The sequence below is a fragment of the Lytechinus pictus genome, chromosome 6, assembly GCF_037042905.1.
Source record: "Lytechinus pictus isolate F3 Inbred chromosome 6, Lp3.0, whole genome shotgun sequence".
In the NCBI taxonomy this organism is placed as follows: Eukaryota; Metazoa; Echinodermata; class Echinoidea; order Temnopleuroida; family Toxopneustidae; genus Lytechinus; species Lytechinus pictus.
This window is the reverse complement of record NC_087250.1, coordinates 14,836,685-14,858,793: the sequence shown is the minus strand read 5'-3', so window position 1 is coordinate 14,858,793 and position 22,109 is coordinate 14,836,685. Positions and strand designations below refer to the sequence as shown.

The window sequence follows — 22,109 nt, the reverse complement described above, 5'->3', positions numbered from 1 at the left end:
CTAATAAGCGCATTCCTCATGTTTTTGGTGTTCACAGCTTGGCAAATTCTTTATGCAGGCTATGGGGTATTCCTCTCTACTAACAATAGTGAAGGTGTCCCAGTCGATGATATCTGGGTCTTTTTTAACAAAATACCACCGAGGGCCTGCTGTTTCCTCCACTGCGGATCGATGTTACCTCCCCAACATCTTTGAGATCCGTGAGAGCACTTGGAAATTCCACACTGCTAACGCTCCTCATGGGCTTAATGCAGGTAGACTTGAAGGAGCGATATATCGGCACGTTTCCTGGTGATCTAACATTGGCAGCAGCCACACTGGTTGGTGTTGGCTGATCCTTGACCGGAGTGGTCACTTTGGTCGTAATATCTCAAAGTTCCTGTAACATTAATCGATACAACATAAATTGATATAAAGTCACATGTTTTTCTGCAATCATTAAATTACACACATAATTATTGACTCAATATCAACATTTGGAAAAGTTAATAAAATGTCATCTTTATGTTCTACATGTATAATCAAAATACACACATGAGTAATAGACAATTATTAAATTTGTTCTGTTCAGAGAAGATCATCACATTCATAAAGTGAATTGTATTTTCTAATATAATAATATTCAAATATATACCTAAAAGCCTAGTAATTAGCAATATAACACGTTGGTATTATTGATATTTTTTGTGTTAAACAATATCCATGTACCAGTTGATTGATATACTTACGGTTAAGAAAGTCTCTTTCTGCCCTTCTGCATATTTAACCAGCTTTTGGGCTGCCACTAGACTCTCCAGTCCGATTAGTTGGTTTGGTGCATTTGGTGGACGTCCCACCAGCAGGTCTTCTACTATGGACTTGAGAACCTGAATGGGTGCGGCAAGTCGAATGTCTGAGGAGGAAAAGTTCCCTCTACAATGGTTTGGTTTATCGCCTTGATGTACTGCTCATTTTGTTTAGTTTTTCTTGCAATCTGAAAAGGAATATTTTACACCCTTTTCGTGTCGGTTTTCGACGACTTATAGCACACTTCGTGATACTAAGCGATCCTGATTCAAGTAGACGATGGTGTGCTTCTCGCGTATCCTTGGGAAAGGTTCGCAAGCAATCTTGGAAATGGCTCAATAGTTTCTCAATCATCCCGTTAACCATTGTCAAGAGCTGTGAGGAGATGAGCGGCTGGTCCTTGTTGGGTTGCACCTACAATGGAGAAAGCACGCCCAGCCTCTATTTCCTTTTTGTTTTGGGTAGCGTACATGTATGTCGTCGATACTTTTTCACCACTAAACAAGTAGCACAAAGTTGCAATATCCCCACTTGCGCTCTCTCCGTCATTCTTTGCCATTTTCAGAAGAATGTCGTGTATCTCGCCGGAGACCATCATTCCATCCCCTTCGGCCAATCTGCAAAACAGTCCTCCGGAAGTGGACTTTTCGATGGCAAGGGGAATCGTGTTGTTTCGTACAGTATCTATCGCCTGTAGAGGGTCAGTTGTTCCTACTTGTGTGGCCTGCGATTTCCCAGTTGAGGGAGGTCCAACGAAGAGCAAGTAGATGTTGGCCTTTGTTGACATTCCATTATATTCAATCGATGACTTCTCCGAGATCAGCTATGCCAATGGTGCAAGAACACTGTCCACTAAATATCCTCCACAAGTTCTAATCGCGAGTGCTTGGTCTTTGAAAAAGTTCCAAACACGTTCTGGGAACATGACAAAAGTCAAAAGGAGACGACATTAATCTAGAATGTAGATTTATGTTTATAATACTATTATTCTTTATGATATATTTTCCCTTCTGCAGGTGAATATGCGAACGAACAAAGATGCCTATTATCCGGACACTGAAAGAGACTGGTCATAGCTATGTAAGTATAGTAGTGGATCGTAATACCAAACACTTTTCATGAATTCAATCATGTCAAACTCAATATTTTCCTTGTTGAAGAATCGGGGGGGGGGGGGGGGGGGACATAAACCCAAATTTGATGGGAGTTTGTAGGGGTCCGAGATCTGGCCATATAGGCCTACCGGTACCTACTAGCCCAAAATGTTGGAGTCAGTTCAATTGGCCAGGGGCCCCTGTTCGTTGCATAAAATAAATGGTAACTTTCATGGTATCCTTGATTTTGATTGGTTCCAAACAGTTATGAACCAGGCCCATTTATTATGATTTTGTAAGGTGTAAAATTATAAGTCAAGTTCAGGGTAGAAATGATGTAAGTTCAAGGCAGCAAACTCAAATCATCCACAAAGGGAAAATAAGTGAAACTAGGAAGAGACGCAAATAAACTGAACTGAAGTCGAAGAAGTTTGGTCGTGCACTGATTTAATCTCTGGGCTACTTTGCCTCAGTAAAACTCAATGATATACAATTTACATAATTTATTTGAATTAGAAATAACAACCAATCAAACTGTAAATGGAAGGATCGAACTGCATGTAAAATGTAAGAACCAAATTCGTAAGATAAACCAATAAGGAATGAGATGAAGATGACAAAGATGTCTGGTGATTATGTAATAATGGCATTAGAAACTAAGGAGTCAGGTGAGGGATGGAATGAGTGGAACACATGAATAGAGAAGGAATGAAGATGATAAAAGAGAATCAGAGGACCAAGGCATTCAGAGTAGAATGAATGAATGAAAACTGAATATAATAAATGACCAAAGTTCAGACTGCAAGGGCAGTGCTGAAAAGAAATGCAAATGGACTCAGGTCTAGACTGAACAGAAATGTAAAACATCTAAAGAAAGCACAAGTTAAAGGAAATAATTGAAAAATAATCATCCTACAATTTCAATGTGTTTTTGTTTACTTTTTTTGAAGTCAAATTTTGGCCCAAGTTGAACAGATTTTTTTTGAATTATTTTATTTTTTGTCTCTCCCTCCCCGTTTTGCGTATTCCATTTTTTGCTCTGTCCGTTTTTTTTTAGGTCAAGTATCTTTCTTTTTTTAATATAATTTATGTAATCCATTTATTTTTTTTATTGGGGATTGTCCTTGATAAGTCAATATGGCCTTTGTCAATCCCCTCTACATTTTGATTTTCTTATGTCTTTTCTATGTGATATAAACTATTTATGTTTGTATTGTAATTATCTATGAATGCATTTTGATTGTACTGATATTGTATGTTTTTTACTAAATATGTAGAAAATAGATTTAATTGAATTTTAGGAAATGTTTTATTGAATTTATGAAACTGGGCCCTGTTTGTTGATCTGTTTCTTTTTGTTGTGTTCTTTGTTATTTTTTAGGAGGCTGCAAAACAAAGATTGCTGGAAGCCACAGCTCACCTACAAGATGATGAAGGCGATACAGGTGGGTGTTTCAGAAAGTTAAGAGTGACTTTAAGAACGACTGGTGATCCTTTCTTCTGGTAAATGGTATATATACACCAAAATGTTCATTGGCAATGGTTTAGCGTGTGAGAAAGGATCACCAGTCATTCTTATAGTCGCTCTTAACTTACAAACAGCTTTATGAAATGGCCCCCAGGTATATCAAGTTCGGTGTTAGTGCTGGCGCCCATAACACAAAGCTTAGCGATGATCTAGAACATCTTTCTACGATTGATTCCTTTGACTACAATATACAATCAATCGCTAACCTTTGTGTTATGGGACCCTGGTCCTTGTGGGGTTTTGGTCTTTGCGTTCATGTTGGAAGCAAAATGTAGATTGTCGCCCCAGACTCCAACACCTACTTTTAGTTTTTATTATTAAAATGACCCCCCCCCCCAAAAAAAAAAAAAAAAAAACCTTTTTGTTAAAAGTTGCTCAACACTTCCTGTTTCAAAGTTAAACATTTAATAATGTCTTCAGGAAGGCTAATAAAAGGAGCATAAAAATAGATATCTATGTACCTTATTTTTATCAGCCATATTGAACGAAAAAGATAAAACCGAGTATTCCATAGACTTGTTTACAAAATTACTTGTTTAGTGTAGGGTTAAAACTAGGTCTGATTATCAGAATAACTCGTAACATCTTCGTGCTTTGACCCAAATTTTGATGAATTTTCGTCTGTTGTGAAAAGACATTTAGAATTCAGGCATGCATTTGATGTTCAGTAATTCAAGTCAATTCATTTGTGCTTTACTATCTGTCGTTCTACAGCAACCCATCTGCAAGTGCATAGAGCACCCAAAAGAAATAGAATCATCAGCGATTCATCATCATCTTCCTCCTCTTCATCAGATGAGAAGCGTGATGATGATGATGACGGGGACGACGATGCCGATGATGACGAGGAAGATGACGTCGTATCTCAGAAAAGACAGCGAGGGAGGGAAAAGAAATTGCTTCGAAATCTTGAAAAGGTTAGTCAACATTTTGATGAGGCATAATTGTTCTCTTTTAATACAATCACCCATGTGGGACGATTGACTACCAATTTTGGTTTCATCGAATAACTAATGACCAAACATTGTTATTAAACAAAGATGTTTTCCAGTGTACTATTAAAAGATTAAGGACACAATTTTTTTTTCACAGTCATGAAATTTTACCTATAGATGTTTAGGAGGCTTTCACATACGAGGCTACAAGCTTTATAATCAGACCTTCGTCATAGATGCTGTACATGTACTTGCTGATGTAACAAAAAAGCATTAGAAGATTGTTGTGTACAAGTTTACAATAGGAATTCCTTTCTATATTCTTTTCACCGTCATAAATCTTGGGTCCTGTTTCATAGAGCCTTGTTATAACCACAAATGCACAATGTTTATAACAAATTTTCCCATCAGCCAATCAGATTGAAGGATTTCAGTAGCTTTTAACTATTTATTGTAGATTTTTTTTATCATACATGTATCAAGCTTTTTTGAAACCGACCCCTGGGTATTATCTCACAGGAAATGAAGAGGAAGAGAACGATTGTTTCCATCAGCCGTCCATCTTTGTACAAGCGCACAGAGACTCATCCGATCACCCCGGCAAAACCCAAGGCGAAGAAACCAAAATCTGCTATGGTATGTAAACAATAATACTATTGATTGATACGCTTTCTGTTTGGGGGCATAGTGATCAAGTGGTTACAACCTTTGTCTTTCAATCAGAGGGATGTAGGTTCGAATCCCAACCATGGCTTAATTTCCTTCAGCATTAAATATACCCGCATTGTGCTGCACTCAACCCAGGTGAGGTGAATGGGTACCCGGCAGGATTAATTCCTTGAATGCTTGAGCGCCTAGGCAGCCCAGCTAGGGCCAGGGTAATAATAGCAGGTCCCGCTGGGAGAACAGTTTTCGGAACTGAAGTGGCTACCCTGGGTAAATATACCTCTATTATTATTATTATTATTATACTTGTTAAAAGGTAAGAGAATGTAAAGAAAATAAATATTCAATGAGAAAGTCTTTAAAATCAAGTTTAATTGTCACCCTATTATCATTCATAGATCTAGATCTGATACATTGACATAAACCTAACTTTGTTTAATCATGACTGGAGATCACCAACACAGATAAGCACACGTGGGACAGTGTATTATTATTGCTTGGAAAAAGACCTAACAGTTGACCGTAATGCAGTGATTATTTTCCTTGTTGTTCAGCAATTACACTATTTCTTCCAGTACCATTAGGCACATTTTATTATTAATAAATGCAAATAATTGGGCGGTCATGTCATTAAATTCTTTATTTTGAGATCATTACCACAACTAGCATTTATCTTTAAAAAGCATTTGAATGCAAAGTTAGTTATTTGTCATGATTTAATTAGAATTATGGAAGTACTTTCCCATTATGGAAGCGTCGTGGTGTAGTGGTTCTGACTCTCACCTTGTAATCAGAAGGTCGTGTGTTCGAATCCCACTGCGGCCTAGCGTCCTTTAGCAAGGCGTTGATCCACACTTTGCCACTCTCGACCCAGGTGTTAAATGGGTAGGATTTGAACGTCAATGTCATTAGATTGGCATGTGTGTGTGCACGATTAAACGGTTGCCTGGCCAGGATACTCCCCAGGGAGTGGAGATGGTGCACTTTTTGTGATGGATCTTATGACCGGGGTAATAATAATTACAATGTAAAGTGCTTAGAAACCAACATACGAAGCGATCTAATAAAGGTAACTATTAGTATTATGTGTAAACAGAAAGTTTAGAGTATCTCAAGCACAAGAAATTATTACCAATCATGCAAAGGTGACCATATTCAATTTTTACCCCCCTTTGTTTCAGTCTATGATATCGGCATTGAATGAGAGCAGTGAAGATTCAGACAGCGACGAAGAATCAGAAGTTGAACTCACTAAAGAAGCTCAGGTAAATATAAATAAACTTTATTCTCTCCGTAATAAACTATCTGGCCTGAAATTTGATAATTTCAGGGCAAGCCCACTTTTCTATTTGGCACATTTCATTGCCTCGGAGCAAGAATGTCCTTATTAGCAAAATATATAAATGCTAACTTCGTCGGTGCAGAAACGCCCTTAGCAGCACGCATAAGTGCATTGCGTAAGGCATGCGATGTGCAGAGTGTGGTGTTAAGGGCAATCTTGCACCGACATGACAATTTCTATATTACAGCCTGAATAGGAAAAAAGTTGTAAAGGGCGCAATAACTCTGTAAGGCCAATGGGATGGGCAGCAAGGCATCCACGACAAGGCCTTCATCGGCATGGGATTAATTGAGAATTGAAATTGAATTTATTACCAAATCTCACTGTCCGGTACAATTGCATGAAATAGTACACCACATACGAACAAAAACATTTGGTAATTGGAGCTAACATAATAGCAAGATGCTAATCGAGGTTACCACCAAACAATGACATTATTATAGGTAAAACAATAATTTTAACTAAATGACAATTCTACTAAATGCTAATTCTACTAATTCAAGCCCTAAACTATCTTTAGTTCATTGTAAACCATGCTATGAATGAAAGGTTCATATGAAAATAGCTCTCAATTAAAAAAATGTAAAAATTAGCCCAAAGTGAAATTTTTTGATGGATTGGTTTATGTTCAATACATATATATATATTTTTTAATAGCACCATGTGTAATGCACGTCAATATATGATTTTGAGTAAGATTGAAATATCAATTAATGATTAATATGAATGTGCTCCTGTATCGTATTTTGTGTTTTAGGTAATACCATGTCCATAATACAAAACATTATATATTCAATGTAACCCTATCTAGTGATATTTCTTTTTCTGTAGGAAGAGGAAGCGTTCTCACTCTACAAGAAAGCGCTTGAGTTTCAACGTAGTGGAAACGTGGAGAAGGCTCAAGACATTTACAATGAACTCCTTCAGACAAGATTCCTGTCTAAGGTAACCATGCCTGGAATACTGAATCTAACTGTATTTTTATAAATGGTCTCCTGCATCTTGGCCATAAATGGATAGCAGGAATATCTAAAATTTTGATGGCCGGGTGAGAACCAGGATAGTTATGATAATAAGAAGTATTTAATATGAAGAGTGCATATGAGTGCTTCATTAATTACATTATTTTACTACCATTTAATGGTACCTTGGTAGATATTCACTTCTTCTTCAAATGAAATTATACATGTACCTGTATGTTACTGGTTCCAGGTAATAGTTTTAGCTATAGACCCTTAACCCTAAAACCGCTTGGGGGGGGGGGTTGAATCAACTCCCCCTCGACATTTTCCGTTACTATTTCGATGCACGAAATTTTTTCGACCTCACCACTCGCTGAATTTTTACTTTGAAGTCTTGCGCATCTATTGAGACCAAATTTATGATGCCCGGGTATGCGATTGAAAAATTACGCATAATTAATTCATATAAAAAATCTTAATAATTCAGAAAAATTAACCAAACAGCCTTGTAGATCACATCACAGCGTTCGTGCGATCGGCGGCCGAGATCTCAAGGGGGATTGATTCAACCCCCAGCCCCCGGTCATATTACACTAAAAAAAGCCCGGTCTGGTTAGGGTTAAACAGAATAAGTTCAGAGCAACCAGAATTACATACCATTCTTTTAATTTTTAATTGCGCAGTTTTTATAATGGGCTTCTATTGATATGCATTACCAAAAGGACATGAGATTATTTTCACCATCGCCCCATAAAACGGTTGATATTAGGGTGATATACATGTACCACATTGCTCTACTTGTGTTTTCATAGGTAAAGGCTGCACAGGATGAGTTCAAATGATGAGCAAAGAGAATGACATAATATTTATTATATATTTGTGCATATTGCGCAATGAGCTACATTTACGGTCTCTGTGCACTGTAAACAAAGGACAGTCAATATTTTTCACAATTTCCCCGCAAATTAGTTGATATTAGAATGAAATATCACAGTTGCAATACTTGTCTTTTTATAGGTGAAGGTTTCAAAGGATGAGAGGAGACGAGCAGTGACCATATAGAATATCATAATTTTTTCTTACAATTATGAATATTGCATAATGAGCTACAAGGAATTTCTCAATGCACTAACAAAGGATAGTCAATATTTTTCACCATTGCCCCACAAATCAGGTGATATTAGTATGGTATATATCAAAGTGGCTATTATTGTGTTATGCTGTAGGTGAAAGTGTCTCAGGATGAGAGAAGAACACTGACTATATGGAATATCATAGTTTTTCTTATTATCATGCATATCGCAAAATGAGCTACAAGGAATGTCTCTATGCACTAACAAAGGACAGTCAATATTTTTCACCATTGCCCCACAGATCAGTTGATAGTAGGATGATATATCACGGTTGCAATTCTTGTGTTGTCAAGAAAGGTGAAGGTTTCTCAGGATGAGTGAAGAGGAGGAGTGACTCTAGAATAACATAAATGTAACATATTGTGTATATTTTGCACAAGCCACGCACTACCACAGGACAGTCAAATATTTTTCACCATTGCCCCACAAATCAGTTGATTTTAGGATCACAGTTGGAATTCTTGCTTTGTTATAGGTAAAGGTTTCTCCGGATGAGAGGAGAGGAACAGTGACCAATACAGCGATAACCCTGAAATACTCAAGCTACAAGAATCTGGGTAATCTGGCGCTTGGAAAGGACGATATGAATACTGCTATGGAAAACTATCTGGAGGTACAGTACATGGAGGGGGGGGGTTAGGAGGGGGTGGGGGAGGGAGGGAGGGGGATTATGCTTCAAGAGTGAAATTAAAGATAAAGACAAAGACCCAGACCCAAAATTGAAATTGACAAAAACTTATACCAATCGAAAGCTTGTAAACTACTTAATACAGAAATGCAAGCTTTATGCGTTTTCACCGCTTTCCAGCCGAGTATGTTGCTTTGAAATTAATTTAATCATCGGGCTTCGAAAAATAGGCTTTCTTCTTACACGTACTTGCTATCACCGACCCTGAGACCATAATGTCATGTGTTAGAAGTGTTGTGATTCCATTGGTTTGTACACAGAAATAAATGTTAAGTGTTCTGCTTTTCAGATTCTGAATTCAAATGGATATGCTATACTATATGTGCTCAATGGGATGGAAACCTACAACTCTTCACTAGATTTTTTGTGTGATTTCTTTATTTTGAGGGGAAAGCAGGCCTGCCAACTACTCCTTTTTTTCCAGGAGATACCCTGTTTTTAAGATATTTTATCAATAAAAAAGAGGAGCACTCTTGTTTTCCCATTTATTTAAGATAAACAATAAATCTTCCCATCTATGTGTAATTGTGTGGTAGGTATGGGTGTGTGTATGGGTATTAATAGAGTAATATAGTTTTTCAACACTTGTAATTTCTCAATGTTTAAATGTAAGAATGCTTAACATGAAAAAGTAAAAAAAAAATAAAAGTGAGGGAGACACACCTGACATTGAACAGAAAAATTTGTCCCACGCGATTAGGACTCCTTTTTTTTTCATTTTCAAATGTTGGCGGCTAGTTGGCAGCTCTGGGAAAGTGAGGGTGGTAGGAGCCTGATACAATCTGAATATTCCTGTGATTTGGAACTCTACCCCTAGAGATGTAATTGAAAGCAAGTCTGTTAGGTCATTCAAAAAAAAGATTGAAGCAGTTCCTATATCTTAAATATGTATAGTTATTTTTTTCTTGTTTTTTTCTTTTTGTGTTTTTGTTGTTTATATTTCACGTTTAATTCTTTATCTTATTGTTTCTCTATACCATGTCATGTTATCAATGTTCTGGGAACTGCGCTTACACATGGCCACTTGGCTTTATTTAATATGCAGTTCCCCATTTCATTTTCATTTTTACTCTTGCTTGTAAATATATTGTTTCTCATACCTTGCTTTATAATTGTTTTTATCGAGAATGAAATAAATGCAAATTGAATTGAATTGAATTGAATTCATGAATCTTTTCATCACACAGCATTTACATTTTCTCGTGTTACAGGCTGTCAATTTAGACAGTACAGACGTCACTCTCTGGTATCGGATCGGCACCGTGGCGGTCAAGCTGAGTCAGCTTGCCTTGGCAAGGGTGGCCTTCGAGCAGGGCCTGAAGTGTTCTAAACTCCATTGGCCTTGCTTGGACTTTCTCTGTACAATCCTATATGCCATCAATGACTATGTCAGTAAGTATTGACTACCGATTATCAAGGGCCAAGCCGCCATTTGCTGAAAGAGTTGCGTTAAAATGCAACTAAAAATATCATATACCGGTACTAACTCCTTATTCATGCATGTTATTCATGCATGTCAAAATGCATACGAGCAAGTTGCGCACTGATTGTGGCGTCACTCATTTGCGTTAACTTAGACTTAAAAACCTATCTTTTCCATGAATTTTTTCCTTCTTTCCTTTTTCTAAACTTATTTCTTCAAGCATTCCAGTAGCTCTTGATTACAGAGCAGAAGAATATATGCACATAGTTTCTGCACTATACAAATCAGTATATTATTATTTTTATTGTTATTATTATTATCATCATTATATCATTATTATTATTACAATTATTATCATTATCATTTCCATTGTTCACAACTTGATGTTCTGTTGGTATATTAAACAGCAACCGGACTTCTTCCAGAAATCTAGGGTTATTGTTCTATATTCTATCAAATGGGTCCTCTTCTCATTGTTCACTTCTCTTTCTAATTCAAGACCTTCCGTAAGATATGAGCTGTTCCAAGCAAGCTCGCCTTCTGTATCGTTTCAAAGGACATTATCATTATTATTATTATTATTATTATTATCTTAGGAGATTAATTAACCAGTGTACATAACACCATATCTTAGTCAAAGACTCAAGGTCTAAGTTAATGCAATGAGTAACGCCACAAAGTTTTTCTATATCAGAATAATGATGATATAGCACTTCATACTTTGTGTTTCTAAGCTCTTGTAATTATTATTACCCTGTCATGGGGAAACATCACTGTTCCACACATAGGCCCGTATTCTGAAGTCGGGTTTAACTTAAACTCAGGTTTAAAGTTGTGGTTTAAGTATGGATAGCCAATTGTTACATAAACAGTAGAGGTTCAATGTATCAGCTCATTTGACTCCCAAAACATTATCAACTGCCTGGGAAGAGTAAGTATGACAGTTGTCTTCACCATTAAAGAATTAGTAAAGAGCACAGTAAACATGAGAAGCATTCACAGTAAACAAAATTTTCAAACGTTTGGCTTCCCATAATTTTAGCACAGAGTTAGACCGTGGTCTAAGTTAAACCTGACTTCAGAATGCGGGCCATAATGTGCACCATCTCCATCCCCTGGGGAGCATCCTGGCCGGGCAACTGTTATTATCAGTGCAATCATGCCATTGTAATCACATTGATGTCCGCATCCATTATAACATCTGGGTGAAGAGTCCCTTGCCAGAGGACAGTTCTTACAAACCTCACTTAAAGGAGAATGAAACCAGCTGAATCCATATCAAAGAGAAAAATCAAAGAAACATATTGTTGAAAGTTTGAGGAAGATTGAATGTATAATAAGAAAGTTATGAGCATTTGAATATTGAGATCGCTAATGCCATGTAGTTCCTCCCATTGGCAATGCGACCAAGATCTGTGATGTCACACATGTACAACTCCCTCACTACTTTAGTACTTATTTCACTTATATTCTCACTTTTATAGAGTCTATCACAAGGTGAGGTGTTCTCTTTATGAGAGGACAAGTACAGAGGTTTCACAACATTATATCATTGATGAATCGTTTGTCATATGATTAGAATGAGCAAAAAGAGATGTTTTGGGGTATGTTTTCAGTGTCCAAAAGGGGAGAGTTGTTCATCTGTGACATCATAGATCTTGGTCGCATTGCCAATTGGAGGATCTTCATAGCATTAGTGATCTCAACATTCAAATGCTCATAACTCTTCTATTGCTAGTCCTATTTTACTCAAACTTTTGTTGATCTTATTCTTTGATTTTTCTGCTTTCACAAAAGCTAACTTGCTCCAAGAGTTTCATTCTCCTTTAAACATTCCAGTTTTCATGGGATCTTAATCTTTTTCTACTGATTAATCTGTTTTCATGCCATCCTTTAGGATTCATTTTTCTTTAATTAATTATCACTTGTGGCTCATGCTATTTTTTATTTGTGTTCTTGTCTTTCTTATTGTACTTCTTGTTTCTCATGCATGTGTTTATATATCTTATTTCCTTTCCAGCTTGCCTGTACTACATCGCACAAGCCCTGGAAAGAGACAAACGTTACACAAAAGGCAAGTATCTTGTTCTTATCAAGACACATAGTAACATTGTGAGAATATTTGTTCACCAGAAAAAAAATGCGAGTAAGTCAGATGGGTTTATTGTCATCAAACTTTAACCAGTGTAACGTATTTGTAATGTCACACCTTTTAAAGTATAGGTATAAGAAAAGAATCATTTCATGAAACTTTGCATTAGCAGATCACTGGTAGAGAGTGTCTGCATCATGAATGGAAGGTCATAGGTTCAAACACCGGCCAAGTCATACCAAAGACTTAAAAATTGGTCCTTCTGCCTTGTCAGGTGCTTGACGTTGCAGAATAGAGAAGGGTAATAATAACGTTATGTTATTCAGGGCCCGCTGGGAGAACAGTTCATAAGAGCTGAAGTGGCTAACGTGGGTAAATAAAAACTATTAGTATTATTATCATTATCATAATTATTCTTATTATTATTATTATTTCCCTTGTCCACAACTTGATGTTCTGTTGGTGTATTAAACAGCAACCGGACTTCTTCCAGAAATCTGGGGTTATTGTTCTATATTCTATCAAATGGGTCCTCTTCTCATTGTTCACTTCTCTTTCTAATTCAAGACCTTCCATAGGATATGAGCTGTTCCAAGCAAGCTTGCCTCCTGTATCGTTTCAAAGGACACCTCGACTCCTAGAACAGCCAGAAATTATCATTGTTATTGTTATTATTATTATTATTATTGTAATCATTATTATCATTATTAATACAAGTAAACGAGTGTCAGTGATGATTTGGCATGAGTTTCCAGTCCCAGGGTATTCCACTCATATCTAATTAAAGATCTGGAACCAAGATTTATTTTTTTCAAATCAAGCTGCAACATGCAGAAATCAGTATGTGAAGCAGAGATATAGGCTTTTATGAGTTTCTCTTGTTAATTTCGTAGATCGTATGCTACTCACATTGAGTAGCAATCACATTGATTTACCTGAATTTGAATAATTGAAATGTAGGGGGAGGGGGGGGTATTTTTCCTGTATTGTAATGCTGATTGAAATCTAGATGAATTAACGTTACTTCCCTACATTGTACTCATGTACCATCATCTTTTTTCCTTGTATTCTCTTCTGATTATTTTGCATGTTCTGTTTGTTTTTTTCCTTACGTAATTTGCTTGTCTGTTATATTGTAAATATTTGTTTACAGGGCCCCCTTGAAAACAGTACATGACTACTGATGAGGCTACCCTGTATAAATAAAACAAAATAAATAAATAAGTGAACTTTTAACAACAATACATGGAATAAGAAATGCAATATTATTGATGTTGGTGGGCTTTTAGATACATCAAGGTGTTCAAAGTCTGAGGACTGTCTGTCAAGATTGTATTTTAGAAATGAGGCAATAGTGGCAAAGTTGATTGTCTTAAAACAGTTCCATGACATCAAGAACCCTAGTACAATCCTAACTCTAAGTAAACCCTATGCCCTCTGATATATTTGAATTTGAGCAAATGTCGCAGGAGCATATGTCGTGTCACCCTTAAAGCAGTCTCATAATTTCTGCAGATAACTCGTTCTTACTAAAAGAAGGTTGCTTCATATGTCTGAAGTATAAAATTGATCCTAAGCTGTACTATCAAAGAACTGTAGATGTTTAGATATGAGGTTTTAACGGCTCACTGATGGTGCTTATTTTTCTTTGTTGTTTTGTTTATGTAGGTTTAGCCCTTAGAGATCAGATTTACTCCGAGCAGCCTTGTCTCAGAAGAGATTGCTTAGATCTGTTTAAACACTGGTAAGAAACCTTTTGACCAGTTGAATCCATGGTTTATGCAGATTTACTGTATAAATTACGTCTCTACCGCGTATATTAAAAATATGTCCAATGCTGATGCACACTTTTGTCAGGGTGCGCCAAATTGACCCTTGTTGCCATGGTTAAGTACGCTATTTTATTCATGAGCCCACTGTTTGAAGAGTGAACTCATTAATTAAAAACAGTGTCAGACTCATGAATAAAATAGCGTAATTAATCATGGCCACAGGCGCCAATTTGGCGCACTCTGACAAAAGTTCGCATAAGCATTGGACATTTTTGTCTCGCCTGCATAGCAGAGCGAGACTATAGGCACCGCTTTTCCGACGGCGGCGTCAACATCAAAATCAAATCAGGTCACAAAACCAGGGTCAAAGGTCAGTTAAGGTCAATAAACTTAGGCCATGTTGGGGTAATTGTTGAATTGCCATCATAACTTTGAAAGTTTTTGGATAGAGTGAATGAAATGTGGACATGGGTGTATTTGACAAGTCTTACGTCACCATTCAAATGTCATCTATGGTCAATGAACGTGGTATTATGTCATTATATGAATGGTGTTTTTGTGAATGATTATTTTATAGTAGTTTTCAAAGTTAGCACTGCTGCTATATTAAATTGCGTAATGCAGGCGAGACTGCCAGAGGCGTTCCACTTGTTCTAATATACAGGGTAAATAAGCGTAATTTATACAGGAAATCTGCATAAACCATGGGTTCAACCGATGGTTTTTAAAACCAACTTTGTGAATTTGGGGTTTTAAAGCCAGCCATGTGCTAAAGTCACACCATGCTGTTCGAAGTAACGTAAATGCTTTGTTAGGTCTGGGCCATGTCTCACAAAGAATTGCGATTGATCCCATCAACCACAACTATGGAAAGCCAGCAACGTCAACATCTAAAATGCATGTTTTTTTCAAAATATTTTCTAGATATGTTTATTCATTCATTTATCATTTTCTTGGACATTCAGTTTGCTTTTCCTTGCTTACAAAGGACATTTTGCAAGTTTCATATAGAAAAAATCATGACATTGATGGATTTCCATATATTTAAGGTTGATTGGATCACTCGATATCTTTGGGGCCCTGGTTGGATTGTACAGTACATCAGCATCTTAATGTATCATCTACTCTGAGCAATTTTGTTTATAAATCCATTTGGGATGATGCGTCTTACATGATCATGGTCCCTTAACACAAAGGTTAGTGATTAATCGTACGCTTGATTTTCATGATTAATTGTACATTGAAGTCAATGCAATAAATTGTAAAAAGATGTTGTGCAATGATTGCTAAGCTTTGTGTCACCGACCTAATGTATACTTATCTGTGTTAGCGACGTTTATCTGAGATTTTCATTGGAGATTCCGTATTTTACAGCATTTGATTTCTATGTTTAGAACAAAATTGTCTCAATCTGTATGTATGATGGTGTGATAACATCTAACCATGATTTTAAAACCAGAGGCTGCGATTGTCAGCGTCCGGGCAATATGCAGCTGAATGCCCAGAATGCTACGGTGTGAGCCAGGCTAGCTATTAAAAGAGAATAGTACAGTAGCTCAAATTTTCATGCAGAATTTGTTTCCTCTTTTTTTTTCATAGCGATGATGATGTCTTTTACCATGAAGTACCCAAAGATAAGCGAAAAAAGGTATGAAGATTGCATATTTAAACTTTATAGCCATATTCTTAAATCTGGTTTAAAGATAAATGCCAGTTGTGGTAACGATCTCAATGAGTTCAAACAGAATCCTATAAAATGACCAAAGTGTTCCCATGTACAAATAAAAAAAACATGTGCCAAATAGCTCTGGAAGAAATAGTGTAATTGCTGAGAAATGAGCAAAATAAGCTCGGAATTCCATCAAATGTTGGGTATTTTCGAAGCAATATTAATACACTGTCCCACATAGGCTTATCTGTGATAGTGAACATCAGAATTATCAATTTTGAGCTAGGATTTCATGATTTTACAAATATAAGTTTACACTAATGTACCAGATCTAGATGTATGATAATATTTTGACTTTTGACCTTGATTTAAAAGACTTGCTCACAAAATAATTGTTTGCTGCAACTACTTTCTTTTACGTTTAATTTAGACCATGGTCTAACCTAGTGCCAAAGTGATGGGAAGCTGAAAATATCAAAGTGTGTTTAGAATGTTTGTTTTTCTCTTTCCCATGCTTTAACAGTGAAGAAGAGAAAAACATTACTTCATATTTTCTGACAGTAATGAATGATTTGAAACTAAAATGAGCTGATAAAATGAACTTGTACATGTACTCATAGGGCCGAATTCACAAAGATTTATGCATATTTCCTGTATGAATTACATGTACGCTTATCTACCGCATATATTAAAAAAAATGTCCAATGCTGATGCGCGCTTTTGTCAGTGTGCCAAATTGACGCCTTTTGCTGTGGTTATCCATGCTATTGAATTAACAAGTCCACTCTTCAAACAGTGGACTCATGAATAAAATAGCATACATAACCTTGGCAATAGGCGTCAAGTTGGTGCACTGTGACAAAAGCGCGCATTAGCATTGGACATTAAATGCGGTTAATGAGCATAAATCTGCATAAACCATGGGTTCAACTGATGGTTTTCAAAACTGCCTTTGTGAATTCGGGCTTTAAAGGGGGGGTCATTTGTCCACTTGTCTAAGTTGAAAAAATAATAATAATAACAGAGTATTCAGTCTACATGTATCATATTTGTTTGGACTACATGTATATCTGGTTGATGATTCAAGAAACAACAAATATATATGTATGATTTATATTTTAGTTTTTTATATCTATATTTATTCTATATCACAGATAGTAGATGATGCATTGGCCCTGAGGCACACGAGACAAGAGCTTGCCAAACCTCCACCTTTACCTCGAATCAAGTTCCTTCAACCCTTGACAGAACTTAGGTAAGATTTTGCATTATTTTGTTTACACTACTACTCTTTCCAATACCACTATTACCACGACTGCGACTACTAGTACTACTACTGCTACAAAGTCAACTACTACTACTACTACTACTCATACTAGTATTACTACTACTACTGCTGCGGCTGCTACTGCTGCTACTACTACTGCTGCTACTTACCAGATTTGATAATTTATGATGTTACAATAATGTTAAAACTGGTGAAAATATAAACTTTTAGATCTATTTTGTAAAGTTATGAATTGTTTTTTCTCTTAATTATTTTTATTTTATTAATTCATAAATGAATTGAATTGATTTTCTATCAACCCAGGTGGAAGCCTCTTGGAGAAAGACTAATTGCCCTTTATGATCACATGACTTCAAAGGATCCACCAATGGTAAGTCTTTGCTCAGTTACACCAAGCTGCTGATTACCATATCTCCTTTAAGCGTATAAAGAATCATGATTCATCGGTTGAGTAGCCTTAATACTATTGTCTTTTTGGGCCATTCTCTACGAGTAGTTTGCTTTTTTATGGTTCCTAGCCACATTTTGTGTTATCTATTGCATAATTATGAACACAGTATGATTTTTATATTGATATTTTTATGGTTGAATAAATTGAAATTGAAATTGAAATTTTATCTAGGTAGAGGCTTTATGAGTCTTATCTGACTATGGTTGAATAAATTGAAATTGAAATTGAAATTTTATCTAGGTAGAGGCTTTACGAGTCTTATCTGACGCGGCTAACGCGAAACGTCAGCATTGTGTCTGATGCTGAAGTCACTGTGTATACACTCTGGTCTTGTAGTATTTCTCTTTTTTTTTATTGACTAGGATTGTTGGTCTGTCATTACAAAAAAAACTGTCATCTTCTACCTAGATTATAGGCAAAATGGGTAAAGTTACATGTATATGTGATTAAAGAGCCTCTGGAATTTTTTTTTAGGGGGGGGGGGCTTTCTGGAATGGGCGGGTATACGCGGTTGCCTGAACCGATGCGACAACCTGATGTTATGACACAAGCCGTGTGGGGGCATCGTGGTCTAGTGACCCAGACTGTCGTTTTTCAATCTGAAGGACGTGGTTTCGATTCCCAGCCATGGCGTGTTTTGCTTTAGCAAGAAATTTACCCACATTGTGCTGCACTCAACCCAGGTGAGGTAAATGGGTACCGGCAGGAAGTAATTCCTCAAAAAGCTGTGCGCAACGGAATTGGTAGACTAGCTTAGCCGGGGTAATGTACATGTAGGAGTGCCTTGAGCTCCTAGTAAGGTGGATACTTTATTACCCCCCCCCCTCTACTGATGACCCATGTCACTGCAGAAGTCCTCACCAGTCAAGGGGGCAGTTACGTGTGATGAAAAAAGTGTACTAGAAATTCATTCATAATACAATAGTATTATTCATTATTATTTCGGTGTTGTTGACATTAGTATTTTTGTTGACTTTACAGAGTCTTGTCACTATCATTGATATGGAGGATTACAAGTCTAAAGAACCAGGTATGTACAGTAAGATGAAAATGAATAAAACTAAAATAAAAGTAAAAATTGATATTGCCATTTTTAAATATATATTTGGTAATAAAGAGTGTCCAGACCAAACTCAAGCAGTTTTGGGGCTATATTTAAGGATTTATAGTCAAATTATGATTTTATGCATTAATTAGCATAATTAATTAATTGAAAATTGAGGAATTTTAGTACAATAGACAATCAATTTGCGTCATGGGTGACATGCGTGCCAATTTCCGTCGCAGTCGCATGATCAACGGTCAAGATCTAGGGCCCGTTTCATAAAGGAATTGCAGCTGTTGTAACTTTGCCATTTATGGCAGCTACCATGGTAACCTTGATTATGATTGGCTGCCAAGCCCTGTTGCCATGGTAGTTGCCATAATGGCAAAGGTACAACAGTTGCAAGTCCTTTATGAAACAGGCCCCTGAGGGGGGTGGGGGAGGGGGCAGCAAAAACAGCACCACCTCAAAATAGCCTTGGCTATATAGGGTTAACTTATATGCCTTTGTCTAACTCTGTGTTAAAATTATGAGAAGCCAAAATTTTGTTAATATTAGGTTCATCAGTTCACTGTTCTCTTTCATCATGCTATATACAATGGAGAAGAAAACTAATACTATCTTATAAAACCTATCTATTCTCACTGTTGTACTTTTCATTATTGTAATTGATGTAGTTTAATAATGTAGTGTAATTTAATTCAATAGTATTATACTGATATGCCATGTAATGTATATTTAATGTTATCTTAATAATGTAAAATGTAAAATAATTGTAATTCAACAATTCTTCTAATTGATGTAAAGCACTTAGAGATCTTCATATTAAGTGCTCTATAAATGCAATATTATTAGTCGTTATTCTCAAAGAGATGCAAATGATCTTAGTGAAAGATGAAGTCATAAATCAAACCCCTTCAGTTAGGGGTTTGTGTCATGATTGGCTCTCCATAGTTAAACCACAACTTCAGACCAGGGGGTGTTTCACAAAGATTTTTTAAGTATGACGTAGAGTCACACTTCAATGCCTAGTTGCATGCATTGTAAGAGGCATGACCACATTGGTCAGATCATGCAAAGCGGACATGCACTACTGCGTATCAGTCAATAAGATTGCGCGTTGCATATCATATATGCGTTGGCATTTAAATGCGCCTCTAAGTCATACTTAAATCTTTGTGAACCCCCCCCCCCCCCCCCGATTTTGAATTAAACCTAAGTTCAGAATTCCGCAATTGAGGTTTCAATTTGAAAATCCACAGTACCAAAAGATGTCTCACAAACGAGCGCTGAGATGGAGTCGTCTCCCGTTCCAATGGATGTAGATCCATCCAACCAGAAGGCGGCTGGAACATCCCCGATCTCAAGCGGAATAGGAGGGGACATGGAGAACAGTCAAATACCCACAGAGACCCCAGGGCACATGGGAGAGCAGACCCCAGGGCAGAGAGATGAACCCATGCCTGAAGCAGAAGAATCAAAACAAAAAGGTGCGGGGATGTTTCATCTTGTCAGCGATATTCACTAACTAAGTTGCCTTCAGCCAATCAGATGCAAGGATTTCAGTAGCCTGTCACAGTAGCTTGTTTCATGACATGCTTCCATGATCTTATCGTTTCATTCCTCTTACTTTTCATCTTCTCTTTCTCTTTCTTTTCCTCTTTTCTTTCTCTACAACAACTCTACCAACACTAAATTTGAATAATGTTAAAAACTGATATTCACATGCCTTAGCTTATGCAACTCCCCGAACTGTAAACTATATTTATTTATTATGTTCGAAATGGTCTTCACACCCCCCCTTAAAGGCATATTTATAAGCCCAATATAAATGGTATGAATACACAAGATCTTGTATAGCAATGTCCATTGGATCCTCAGCTGCACACCAGGGCCCCGTATTACAAAGAGTTACGATTGATTGGATCAATCGTAACTCTTTGTTAGACGAGGCCCCGGGATTTACATATAAGTACTTAACATTTTCCCTGGCTGACTGGTGCAATGCTGGGATTCCCTGAACGGCTTCCCCATTGGCATCTCTCGAGATGGGGCCAAAAAAGCCATGCCCCCCAGGTGAGTTAGTGTAAGCACTGTTTACTTCCACTCCCCACCCATTTAAACTCTTCTTTCGGCCTACATGCAGTATACATGTACGTGTACCTATCTACAGAGCTGCCAACTATTAAGAAAAGTCATAATTATTATGACTTTCATGTCAAATTATGCCATCATGCTTTGAGCTTAATTATTACTCTTTTGAGGGCAAACAAGTATGTTAACATTTAATACTATATACATGTAGTAATATCTTAGGCAGTGGTGGCCAATGATACTCATTATTTGAATGATCATGTATCTTTATTTACATCCCTCTTAATGTTATCACATACTGACTCGATCTTGTTTTTTCCTCTTGGATTTATGCAAAAGAGAGAGTACCAGAGATGATTCCGAATCTGAGCCTTAAAAGAGAGAGCATTCATTTCTTTATGAGGAATCTGTTCTTTATATTTTTGATAGCTCTTTAAAAAAAAATTGATACTGCGTGGCACATGAAATCATGACTTTTTTGTCAAAATTATGACTTTTGAGCTTCTGGAGTACTACCTTTTACTTTAAAGGTTGGCAGCTCTGTTTCTATCTCTCAACCTGTCCCTTGCCTCCTTCACTGCCATCAAATTATTATTCTTACTTGCATTTCTGTGTTTTACATTAGATTCTGAAGAGTATGTGGATGTAGAAACTGTGTCAGAGACAAAAATCAACCCTGATGAGAGCAAGACTAAAGTAGAAGATGATGGTTCACCAAAACTAATGGGAACTATAGGAAACTCTGCCAGGACCCTGAAGCAGATTGCAGAAGCCTATCTGAAGAGCCTGGATGGAGGATCCAGACAGGATGCCACAGTTCCATCAGCCACAGAAGTAAGGCCCCCTCCCTAAATTGTTTGGTTGTACTCAACTGACCGACCCTATGTAATTTGGTGGATTCACAATATGGTGCGCCACCTATCGGTTGCTGCGGACAGGCCAAAATTCGCAATGCCTCATGGGAAAGAGTCAAGATCTGCTGAGCGCGCTAGTGCATTATGCTGTGCTGACCGACGCGGCTTGACCGGTTTGCATAAAATTATGCTGTTTACCATGGTCTAGGAGGTGGGAGAGAAATTTGCTGCAGATTTCTTTTGGAAATTTAGACAGTTTACTGTGAATTCTTCATCCGCTTATCATA

At 37.0% G+C, this 22,109-nt stretch overlaps 1 protein-coding gene across 1 annotated transcript in view; it reads left to right on the top strand.

The window, feature by feature from the left end:
* The window catches only part of LOC129263303 (calcineurin-binding protein cabin-1-like), a 60,821-nt gene that overhangs the window by 1,642 nt on the left and 37,070 nt on the right, over nucleotides 1-22,109 (top strand). Inside the window, exons 2-17 of the mRNA XM_064101018.1 lie at nucleotides 1,803-1,866; nucleotides 3,262-3,325; nucleotides 4,123-4,325; nucleotides 4,863-4,979; nucleotides 6,191-6,274; nucleotides 7,183-7,296; nucleotides 8,922-9,059; nucleotides 10,346-10,526; nucleotides 12,578-12,631; nucleotides 14,318-14,393; nucleotides 16,021-16,069; nucleotides 17,245-17,345; nucleotides 17,682-17,748; nucleotides 18,811-18,859; nucleotides 20,137-20,364; nucleotides 21,594-21,802. Of these exons, the coding sequence (XP_063957088.1) occupies nucleotides 1,825-1,866; nucleotides 3,262-3,325; nucleotides 4,123-4,325; nucleotides 4,863-4,979; nucleotides 6,191-6,274; nucleotides 7,183-7,296; nucleotides 8,922-9,059; nucleotides 10,346-10,526; nucleotides 12,578-12,631; nucleotides 14,318-14,393; nucleotides 16,021-16,069; nucleotides 17,245-17,345; nucleotides 17,682-17,748; nucleotides 18,811-18,859; nucleotides 20,137-20,364; nucleotides 21,594-21,802 (1,776 nt within the window). The 5' untranslated portion in view covers nucleotides 1,803-1,824. The remainder of the gene's footprint in view (nucleotides 1-1,802; nucleotides 1,867-3,261; nucleotides 3,326-4,122; nucleotides 4,326-4,862; nucleotides 4,980-6,190; nucleotides 6,275-7,182; nucleotides 7,297-8,921; nucleotides 9,060-10,345; nucleotides 10,527-12,577; nucleotides 12,632-14,317; nucleotides 14,394-16,020; nucleotides 16,070-17,244; nucleotides 17,346-17,681; nucleotides 17,749-18,810; nucleotides 18,860-20,136; nucleotides 20,365-21,593; nucleotides 21,803-22,109) is intronic.